General features: G+C 44.2%; 1 protein-coding gene across 13 annotated transcripts in view; it reads left to right on the top strand.

Moving 5' to 3' along the window:
- The first annotated feature begins 1,069 nt into the window (after positions 1–1,069).
- The window catches only part of ZC3H7B (zinc finger CCCH-type containing 7B), a 44,375-nt gene continuing 34,129 nt past the window's right edge, over positions 1,070–11,315 (top strand). For 5 of the 13 annotated variants that reach the window (XM_072332216.1, XM_072332196.1, XM_072332184.1 and 2 more), the window contains exons 1-5: positions 1,222–1,363; positions 6,806–6,866; positions 8,500–8,533; positions 8,921–9,118; positions 9,917–10,075. In XM_072332216.1, the coding sequence (XP_072188317.1) occupies positions 6,814–6,866; positions 8,500–8,533; positions 8,921–9,118; positions 9,917–10,075 (444 nt within the window). In that variant the 5' untranslated portion in view covers positions 1,222–1,363; positions 6,806–6,813. Of the gene's footprint in view, positions 1,364–1,706; positions 1,727–6,639; positions 6,715–6,805; positions 6,867–8,499; positions 8,534–8,920; positions 9,119–9,916; positions 10,076–11,315 lie in introns of those variants that run through there. The other 8 variants (XM_072332241.1, XM_072332209.1, XM_072332174.1 and 5 more) reach the window with 5 other exon arrangements.

Genomic DNA, 11,315 nt, shown 5'->3' with positions numbered 1-11,315 from the left:
ACAGGTAGCAAAAATAAACACTGTTCTATCTCTGAGTCAGAGAAGTTCTTGGATTGTAATGGACAACGTAATGAATATCTTTAAAAAAAATAAAATTAAAAATCTATTATTAAATATTGTGAAAAGAGTAGGACAATGTCCTCCAACATCGTATGGTACGTTATACAATTCACAGTCTATATTTTGTAAATGATCAGTTTATTGTGTTGACAGGACTGCCGGCAGCCAATCCTACTCTCTATCATCAAGTATTTCCTTCTCTGATTAAAATATTCTGAATACTAAGGAGTTTTAATACGTTTTTCTACCTGCACCTGAGTATTACCTGAGATGCTATTCTGCAGATTACTAAGTGACACTGTTTTGGGTTATGGTAAATAGAGGAGTGAGGCACTGAGGAGTAAACACGTCCCAGACTGCATGTGAAAAAAGGGGGATAATTTAAACTGGTGTCAGTCTGGAAATTATGACCTGATGGGAGACAGAAGTCTTCAGGGTGTGGAGAACCCATCCTACCAGGAGGCTAGGTTGGGAGCCAAGCATAGTGCTCATTTCAGAGGCATATTTGAAGTTAATGGCATTGCAGCTGGCGGGGAGGGATGAAACCTTTATCTGAGGTGATCTGTGTACCTCCATGTTAACAACCTTTTATCATGGTGCTATTATATGGGGCGTTGTGGCGGTGTAGTTCATTTTCCAGAAACACTAAAGGGTTTGAGATGAGAACAAGCCAAGCATTTAATGCCAAAAAGATTTTTACGTGTATATAAGTTATATATACATCTTTTGTATAATATGCAATAGTATATAATGCAATAGTATCAATATTTTATACACACACACACCATTTTCATTTCCACAGGAAGGTTCGTGTGTATAGATGTTATTTTCAGGGAAGCCCTCAGCAGTGTGGGATGCAGTAAGTGCATTCTGCACTGAATAAATCATTAAAAATGCTGCATTAAAATCGAGAACAGAGCTGCAAATATTTCAGTGCTTTCCTATTATTTTAAGCCGAATTTGACTTAAAGAATCTCAGACATGAGGGAAAGCTGCATGCGTGTATGCTGTGGGAAGCGGTAGCCTCTAGGGCCCAGAGGATATGCGGGAGGCATTTTCTCTGCTGGTGCGGCTGCGAGCGAGCAGAGCGAGAGACCTGGAAATGAAAGTAAAGAGCTCAGGAGGCACATGGAGGGAGCTGCAGGGGCAGCCGATCCACAACCAGAATGCTCCCTCCTATAATTAAATAGCACTTACTGTTATTATTACTTATAGTAATAATACGTTAATAATACCTCTAGTAATATAATACCATTTATCGAGGAAAGTTATACGTAGCGTGGGGGGGAGAACCCGAGGAGAGGTGAGTCCTTTATGATTATTTTCTTGTTATTATTAAACCGAATGTCTGTGTGTGTGTGTGTATGTGGAGAGGGGGTGGACTTGTGAAACGAGAAAATCTGGACATTGCTTCACTAAAAAGTAAAGGTTTCCAATGCTGACTGCATAGATGGAATGTTGTGTAATTGCAAAAAAAAAAAAAAAGGAAAAGTGGGGGGAAATGATAGTGGCGATATTCGGAAGTTACCCCCCCCCCCCCCCCCCCCCCCACTTCTGCCAAAAAAATGTGGGGCTTGCAAAAAAATAATTGTCAGAGATCCTAATCCCACCCCCCGGAAAAAAATGTGGTAGTCTGAAAGTGAATAGCGAGGGGAAAAGCCCTTGGGTTTGTATTAAGAACTTGGGGTTCATTGTGCTTGTGGCTCGTAGCTTTCAGGGCTGTGTTTGGGGCTGTATTTGGGTTGCAGCTCTCCCTTCTGTTTGGTATAAACCCCGCGGAGCAGCGGAGGATCTCAGCTGGAATAGCTTCCCAAATGCACCTTCCTTAGGGCTTGTAAAGTTTATCAAATGAGAAGGTTCTGCTTTTGTATTTATTTATTTATTTTTGATTTAATTCTTAATGTTTTAAGCAGCTTCCGGGTAGCGCGGGAGGTTATTATTTTATTTTATTTATTTTTTTCCCCTTTTCGTAGAGTCGCTTCCCCCTCCCCCGCGACTCCTGGAGATGTGTGGTTTCTATTGAAGCGGAGGGGGGTGGGGGGGTGGGGAAGGAGGAAGAGTATGTTTGGGTTTCTTTTCCGTTTTCCGGGAAACATGACTGACTTCCCCCGCCAGCACCGGGACTGGGGTGATGTCGGGGTGCGGGCACCCGGTGGAGCTCGCGGGGCTCGGAAGGCACCGCCGGCCCTATGCAGCTCTTGCCGGCGGAGGTGGCGCTTCCGCCCGCGGTGGCCGCCACGCGAGGCCGGGGATCGGCGGCCTAGTGCTGCCGGTGGGGGAGGAGAGCGGGAGCCGTGAAATCGGCCCCGAGGCTTACGTTTTAAAATGAGGCAGGGGAGGACGAGCCGGGCGGGCAGGAGACCCTGAGTGAGTGGCCGAGGGACTGGCTGGCAGTGTAATCGCATTGCTCAAGCAATGCTGCTGGGGCAAGAGGAAGGTAGCCTGCAGTAAAAACAGCAGGTGGGAGGCCCAAGGGAGCCAAAAGGGGGGTGATGAGGGCCTGGGTGCTCTCTTGAGTCTTTGCCCTGGGGAAACATATGATGGCTGCTTTTATTTTCAGCTGGGGCTAGTCTCACACTCACAGGGGACTGGACATGGCCATCATACCTGGCTGGCTGGGGGGAAGTCCTGTGAGCAGTGGCTGAGGAAACTGGCATTGTTCAGTCTGGAGAAGAGGTTCAAGGGAGACTTTATTGTTCTCTACAACAACCTGTAGTGAGGTGAGGACAGCCTCTTCTCCCAGGTAGCAGCAATAGGATGAGAGGGAATGGCTTTAAGTTGTACTGAGGGGGCTCAAGTTGGATGTTAGCAAGGGTTTCTTCTCAGAAAGAGTGATGCTGCCCTGGAACAGGCTGCCCAGGTAGGTGGTGGAATCACTATCCCTGGAGGTGTTCAAGAAACATGTGGATGTGGTAATTAGGGTTGCGGTTTAGTAGGCTTTATTGATTGCTGGTAGGTGGTTGGACTAAATGATCTTAGAGATCTGTTCCAACCTCAGTGGTTCTATGATTCTATCCTGAAAACTGTTTGTGAGAAGTGCTCAGACTTAAGGAGCAGCCTCAGGAAACAAGCAGGAGCCCTTATTTGTGGTGGGCTATAGAGCTTGACCTGTTCTGCTCTACCACCATGGTGGCTGAATTACAGCCAAAGACTTCATGTTAGCAGGTTAGCAAATCCTGGAGCCACTTGCATGGAGAAGGGCACACAGCCAGCGGCTAAGCTCCTGTCTGAGCTCTACAACCTGCCACTTGCATTTCCATGTGCTCGTTTCTGGCTGAAATGTTACAATCAATGCCTAGAAGTCAGACAAGTACGAACTCATTGCTATTACGGAAATATATTGTGAAAAACTTGGTGCAAATTCAGCTTTGTCAGGGTCTTTGATAAGGTAAGTTGAAGTGTTTCTGTTCGTCTCATATTCTCTCACTGACTGAATCTACCTGGTTTGTGACTGAGTCACTGTTTACTGGGTTGTGCTTCCTTCTGAAAGCAAGAAAACTTGTGCCAATCTGCAGTATTTTCTTTCTGTCTGACAAATAGTTTGTAACTCATTGACAAACCATGAATAAAGTCCTCTCCAGATGCTGGACCAGCGAGGATAAACATCTCAACTGAAATGATAAGAGCTTTTTGGTGGTGATATTTATATCCTGGATTCTAATTCTGGTGATGATTTGAGCAGACAGGTCTGGACAGACAGATCTGGGGGGGAAAAGGACGTTCAGGCACACTGCTTGATGAAGTATTTTCTACTGTGTTTCTAAAAATATTTACGTGACCGAGAAAACAAAAACTAAACAGGCTCTGTGCTTAAAATTAATTATGCATTAACTGTGGTGTGGTGTGCAGCAAAACCAAAGCACTGCGTGTGTCGGTGGCTGACTGTACTCTGGGGTTACAGGCATAATGAGTGTGCGGTTTGGCCTAATGTTCAAGTGGGACATGGTGGTGAAGATGCTGGAGTGACCAAGAGACTGAGTTTGCCAGGAATGCAGCTGGGGTGTATGAGAGGGCAAGAGGAATCTGCAATGGCCGTGGAGCATGCAGAGGGAAGAAGAGAACATGTGGAGAAAGGTGCTGCTATGGAGTCAGATCTAATGGGAAAGAAGGTTGTTCCTGAGAGAGATAAAATAGGTTGTTAGGGCAGCAGCATGTGGTGTGCGTTTTGAGGGTGTTGCCATGAGAAGATGAGTCCTATGTGTGAAGTTATGACATAAATGTGAAGGTGTGAAGGAGTGCTAGCATGGGAGGCTGGTTACCAACCTATAAGGAAAGAGGAATGTGGGGCAGCACCAGGATGCAATACTGCAGAGGGGCAGCTGAGCCTGTGGCCTGTGTCTAAAGAACACAGTGATGAGTCTGGTGTTGGGAAGCACTCACTGTGCGAGATGAGGCTCAGACTGCAGAGGGGAAACAGCATGCAGGGAACAGAAGTGTTCTTGTTTTTATGAGAGTTTTGTAGCAAGGATCAAATCTTTAACAGGGTACTGTGGGATGTGAAGATGGTCAAGCCATCTAAGTGAAGCAAGGATGGAAACGGGTGTGCTGGATCTGATGGCCATGATGGGGAGATTAAAAACAAGGGGAACTCCAGGGTGCAAGAGGAGTTGGGTAACAGTGGGAAGGAGATGTTTTGGAGCCTTTTCCTGCAGGACTTTAGCCTGACTCCACCTTTTGGTCAGCAGTGTTTGAATGTTACTCTCTGTGGGCAAGCAGCAGTGACCAGTACTGTTTGTAACACATGCCCATATCCTGCTGTAGAAGATGTTCAGCAGTGGATCAGGATAGAAGTGGTGCTGATCTTCTCTTCCTCACTCCTTGCAGTAGTATTTTGAGAAAAGGGCTGAGTTCAGTAGTGGAGTTGAAGCAATGCTGTGTATATCAGAAGCTTTTTAAGGTGATGTATCAGTTGTACAGACATACACGACTGTGAAGATGTGCCACAGTGTTTTTGGAGTGCAGCCATTGGCTTAGTGATGAACAGCCAGTGTTCCGCTTCCCACAGTCACCAATAATCTCCCTTTCCATCAGGTCTATGGGCCACAACTTTCCTTCTGTTCTCTTTGTTCTCTCCAGTGTGGCTCGTGTTGAGGAGCAGGAGGACAAGCCTGACTTTTTTCCCCAGCTTCCACTGCTGTCTGCGTGCACGTAGCTCCTACTTCTCCTCTTTTTGTCTGTTCTCTCTTTCTTCTGTCTTTTCAGTTTTGTGTGAGGAGAAATACTGAATGAGATGACTATCTTATTTTCTACCATTCAAACCTGTCTGCTTGTAGCTTCTGTGTTCATATTAACCTCACAGTCTCCTTGTTAAATTTCTCTCTTCCTGATTGCTCATTATCCAGGTTATTTATAAACCATTCCAGCCCTTCTGGTGGTGGTGTGCTGAGGTCTACCAGCTTTTCTCCATTGCTTCTGTTGAAAGCCTTTATAGAGACACTGATCATCACTCACCTTGTCTGCTGGCATTCTGGCATTTCCCTGCTTGCTGTGCTGCCCATCCCATTCTGCATACAGCTGCTTAAAATCTTCTGCCTGCTGTTCGGACCAGATTGTTCTCATATTTAATGTCTGATGACTTATAAACAACACTGTATCAGTTTCAAGCCCTTGCTTGCTTCTGCTACCTTTGCTTCTTGGTCTTTATCTCATCCCTCTTTTTTTGCTTTACTGTCCTTCCTGGTAAAGGGCAAGTATCAGCCATTCTGCATTTTGCATAGTGCAGAGCATAATCAATAAGGGCTTGTTTAGCTGCCAGGATTGATTTTTGTGTACCTTAAAGGTTCCTTCACAGTATTCTGGGCTGGTCATGCTGCAGGTACTGTAAGATACATTAGATTGGTAGGGACGTCTGTAATATGAAAGGGAGTCAGGTGGTAGTGCTCTCTAAGAGAAATTACTTTTGCTTTTATCCTAATCTTTTCAGAGGCAATCCCAAGATGTAGATGCATGTTGTCTTCAGTTCTATCTCATCTCAATGTTTTTGAGCTTGCTGTTTTTGTCCATCTGTGTGCATGCCTATGGGAAAACATTTATCTGAGTTGGCCTGAGGCTGCAATTCAAAGCACTGCAGAATGGGGGGTCCCCACTCCCTGAAGCATCGTGGAGCCCTCTTCCTACTCCCAATGAGCATTCCCAAGTCTCTGCTGCACTTGTGCACTTGTCAACTGATTTTCAGCACAAAATATGCACCGCTGAGGTCCCTTACTGTCTTTTTATGTGTAGCACAGCAAGAAATTCCACCTCCTTCCAAGCGCCTCTCTGTGATATGATTCCAGACACCCCACATAAATTACTTGTTTGGTATGCAAGGATGTTGTAAACCAGTTTGAGTCTGGCCCAGTGGTCAGAATTGCTTATCATGGGAGGGTCCAGGTACAAATTCCTGCGATCTCTGCCAGTGCGGGGGAAGTGTTTATTTTTCCCCCTTTCCTAGAAGGCAGTCGTGATTGCAGTTGGTTCCCATTGCTTTGTTTATTGGCAGCCTAAGCAGCGAGCTCAAATTGAAGCAGTTCCTCTTTGCCTGTGTATCCTGGCAGTGGCATGTGAGAAAAAGCAGATACCGGGTAGCGAGCTGCTTGCTGTCCTTTGTCTGCAGCGTGGATAAATCATGGGCTTCGGTGTTCAGTGCGTTTGGGCTGGTACATTTTGTTAGTAGTAAGTTGAAGCGCACACAAAATACTGTGTTGCTTAACTGCCAGCAAGACCTGTCATGACTCATTTCTTTTTTTCCTTTATTCATCTGCAGCGCTTGTAATGGAGAGACAGAAGAGAAAACAAGACATAGAGAAAGGACTTCAGTTAATTCAGTAAGTGGACAACCTCGTTGTTTCCTCTGGCTTGGGAATGGTTATCTTTGTATCAAGGAATGTAAGAATCAGGTTCTTCCTATTCATCTTTCTTAGGAAGACAGTATTCCTATTACGTAGGTGAAAAAACCAGGGTAAATGCCAGGTGCCTTGTACACTGTACCAGAAAGAGATGACCTGGGCTCTCCCACAGTTGCCAACCTGGTCATTGCCTCCAGTCACTCTTCTGCAAATATTTTGTGGCCACTTAGAGCTTGTGGTGATTTCCTGTGTGGTAGCTACAAGTTCAGGCACTTCCTTATGAAGTGTAGTCATGCTTTTCCCACCAGTGACTGAGTTGGCAAAAGCCTCAAGGTCCAAGTTCCATGATGAATAGGGAAGAAACAAGATTAGAATCAGATTTATTTCCTTATTTTTTCTTAAGGTGTGCTTTGAATCCTGCAGTTACTGTGAAATCTGTGCATCCACAGTAGAGAAAGTTATATACTGTTATATACTCTTGGCATGGCCATCGTATTTTTACCCCAGTTTGAAATTATGTGTGACTGGTAACCAGTCTCAGACAGACAGTTGTAATGTTTGTTTCAGTAACGTTTGTAAAAACGCATAAGGTTCCCATAAATGAAATAATTTGGAAATACAGGATGTTATCTGTGTTTCTAGAATGTGTCTTGACTTCTGAACCAGGGAAAGTGTTATTCGTTGGCTTGTTTTGGGGTAGTCCAATTTTATAAGCAGTGTGAATGTTTCTTACAAAGCCATTACATTTCCTGTAGTTAATTTTAAGGATTGGTACTGATGAAATGTTAAAGTTTATTCTCTGACCAGTAAGGCCGTATGTATGGTGCTGTATTTCAAAGGTGAGGAGGGGCATGAAGGTTGCTGAGGATTTCTTGAAAACTAAATGTTGTTTCCAGGAGAAATAATATGCGTGAACCAAACAGGTGCCCTGCTTTGAGGAACAGAGCCTTTTTTGCCTTGGGGCTGTTGTGGGGCAGGTGTGGCCCACGCAAGCACTGCCAGTTCCAGGGCACAGCCTGGCAGTCTTGGCCAAGGCAGCAAGAATTGAATGGCTTCTTGCACCTCCATTGTTTTCTCCTTTCATTGTGTTTGTGGTGTAATCCTAAAGGCATGAGGCTGAGGTAATGGGGAGAAAAATGATTGCATTATCACTGTCTTTTCTGTGACTGCACAGAGGATTTGAGGAGGTCTTGAAGTGACCAGTCTGTTGCTTCTCATCAGGCCTAGGTGCATTTATGCTCCCATTTTCCATGACAGCCTCTCATGAGATTTTCTCAGCAATGTCTTTTTTATGGGCGGCTGTCTGAAGGCACATGACAAAATATCACATATGCACAGAAAACAGCTGAGAATAAGATTCCTCTTGTCTCAGTTACCTTTGGGACCTGACCGTCTCTTGACATCACTGTGTCCATCACCGAACATAACGTTCCCTAATTGTGTTTTCTTCACCCCAGCTGTCTTATAAGTGATAAAGTATTCGGTAAATCACTGAGATAATCAAAACAGGACCAAAAAAGATGCTTTTGTCTGATAGAGAAACCAAGTTTTTATGTGGATGCCTGACTCATGAACACTTTCTCTTCTTTTTTATTTTTTATTTTTTTTCCAGGTCTACATTACCCCTAAGCCAAGAAGATTATGAGGTAATTCCAAGGTGTTTTTTTCTCTGAAGTTGAGAACCCTTAGGTTAACAAGATTTGTTCTGTTGCACAGCCATTGGTTTGCAAACAAGCAGTAGAGAGCAAGAGTAGAGTGTAGGGATGGTCTGTCACAGTTTGTCTAAAATGTAAAGCTGTAAGAATTCTGGCAAGGAACTTTCAGTGGAAGGAGAAGACACTTAAGGGGTCAAGAAGGGAGGGGATCTGACTGGATTATTCTCCTCCATCATAAGACTCATGCTTTGTAGGAGAGTGGGGATGTAGGGGATGCATGGTGGGCAGACAGGTTGATGAATGAAGGAGTGGGAAATGGAAAGTGCTTCTGTGTCTGTGTATCCATTTCAGACTGTTTGCTCTGTCCCTGCTGTCCAGGCCGTCTTGCAGAAGCTGGTGAGAAACTTGTTTGCAGAGGGCAATGATTTGTTTCGAGAGAAGGATTTCAAGCTGTCGCTGGTACAGTATGTAGAAGGGCTGAACGTGGCAGATTATGCAGCCTCTGATGAGGTGACCATCCCGAAGGAACTCCTGTGCAAGCTGCATGTCAACCGAGCTGCCTGCTACTTTGCCATGGTGAGTGCCTTCCCAAGGCATCCCCAGGAGTCAGGGAGGACAGCTGGATTGCTTTGGGTGTCATGAAGTTGGAAAACGTGTCAGGAGGGGGATTCAGTCCCCAGCACTGATGGAGATGGTGGAAACTTTGATACCTCCTCACTGTCACACTGTGTCTTGCAAAGTCAGAGGAATGATGTAAAGCAGTGGGGTCCTGCTTTTGTTGGCCAGCCCTAAGGTACTGAGAAGGCAGTTCAGGTCCACGTTGTTGAGGAGTTAATGCACTCTGGAAATTCAGTTGTAAAGAGCCAGTGCCTTCTTATACTGACTCTGAATATTGCTTTGGAAGTTTGCCTACCTCTTCATGTCTGTGAGACTGGAAGACAGCGAGAAGACTTTAGATCATGGCAGAACATTCAGAATGCATATGGAAAATGATTCTGAAATGATTGGGCTCTTAAAAGCTGTGCTTTTCCATTTTCTTCGGGAATTCAATAGCCTTCCTTTATGGCACAACCCAAAGCAGGTCCATCCTGTTCAAATGAGGCTGAGTCCTATGAAAAAAGTTAACAGGCAATCACATGATTAAAGACTGTCAAATGCAACATGTCCACAGTAGAAGAGGAAGCAATATGACGTTGCCCAAGCAGCCCAAATTGTGCTGTTCACTAACTTTAAGGTGTTCTGTATTTTGCCAGAATTAACAAAATTCAATGTATGCATTTCCAGCTGTCTTTTCCATGCTTTTATATTTCTGCTGAATTCACACAGAGAAAGGCTTGTCTGCTGTGCTGACTTTTGGTGGTTTCTTCCATGCAGGGGTTGTATGAGAAGGCTCTGGAAGACAGTGAAAAGGCTTTAGGTCTTGACAAGGAGAACATCCGAGCTCTCTTCCGCAAAGCTCGCTCTTTAAATGAACTTGGAAGACACAAAGAAGCATATGAGTGCAATAGCCGATGTCTGCTGTCCCTCCCCCATGTAAGTTTTTGACATACAGCTTATCTTGATTTCTGGGGCTCACCACCTTGATGTTCCATCACTTAACATTTAGCATGAGGCCTGAGGATAGCAGAAGAAGAAAGTTGGCTATACTTGGTGACATGCTTATGTCCAGGAATCTTCTCTCTCTCTCAACTCAGAGAGGATCTTTGAACGCTCGTGTTTCATCAGTCCAAGTCACCATCTGCAGACAGTACCAGCCAGAGGCACTGGCTAATGGCAGATTTGCTGGCCTTTTCACAAAGAGCAAAAAGTTGCCCTAATGGAAGGTGAACTGAGGCCATAAAAGTGTTCTAATTAGCCCTTTTTATATGCCTAATGAAGGTGACTGTGAGCATGGCACAAATACAAACTAGAGCCCTGTGAGAAAACATACATGTTTTTCCTGTTCTAGATAAAAAATGTCTGATGTTTTAGTTAATAATTGGTAAGGCAAGCTGATAAAGTGTTTTTATTTCTAAGGGATATGTGGAGGGGTCCTTGATGATTAGTTATGTTCACAGGTGTGTAAATTTTTTTACTTCAGAGGGGACTATCTGCACATACTAGGCCCTATGTATTTTCTTAACAATGATTTTATTGAGCTTTCTTTTAGGCCAGATATTGAACAAGTAAGCAGATTCTGATTACATCCCAGTGACTACTGGTCATCTTTGCTAAATTTAGTTCTGATCCATCAAAGTAATGCTGTCAGAAGGAAAAGGCAACTACTTCAGCAGAAGTTATTTTTTTTCCTATTAGAATTACAGCAGCAATCTTGTAAAGCAAAGCCTTGTTAGTGGTTAGTTGCCTCTTTTGTATTCAGTTTCCTTGACTTGACAGAACAAGGTGACCAAAACACACTGAACATGTATTATGTTAAGGGAGTTTTAAAGACCTATTTCTTAAATCCTTTTATAAACAAAACTGCCTAATTAATCTGTTCGTGTATGTGGCTATATCTCACAATGTAGTTCTGCCACTTTAATATGTGGCTGAAATATTAAAGGTCATGGTGGTCTACAGACATTTTATCTAACTTTTCTGGGTCAGGATAGCTCAACCTTACACATTCATTACCAAGACATCTGCACTCCTGGCTCTGAACAATTCAGTCTTGTAAATTAAAGTATGCCATTGCCTTATTATCTGATTAACAGAAATCATAAGCCTTCTCTGCATCAAAGGCAAATCAAACTATCCATCGTCTCAGTTCTGTTTCAGCTACACCAGTTGCCGG

Source organism: Excalfactoria chinensis, chromosome 1 (genome assembly GCF_039878825.1).
Source record: "Excalfactoria chinensis isolate bCotChi1 chromosome 1, bCotChi1.hap2, whole genome shotgun sequence".
Classification (NCBI taxonomy): domain Eukaryota; kingdom Metazoa; phylum Chordata; class Aves; order Galliformes; family Phasianidae; genus Excalfactoria; species Excalfactoria chinensis.
Note: the sequence above shows the minus strand (reverse complement) of the source record. Positions and strands in the feature narration are given on the sequence as shown.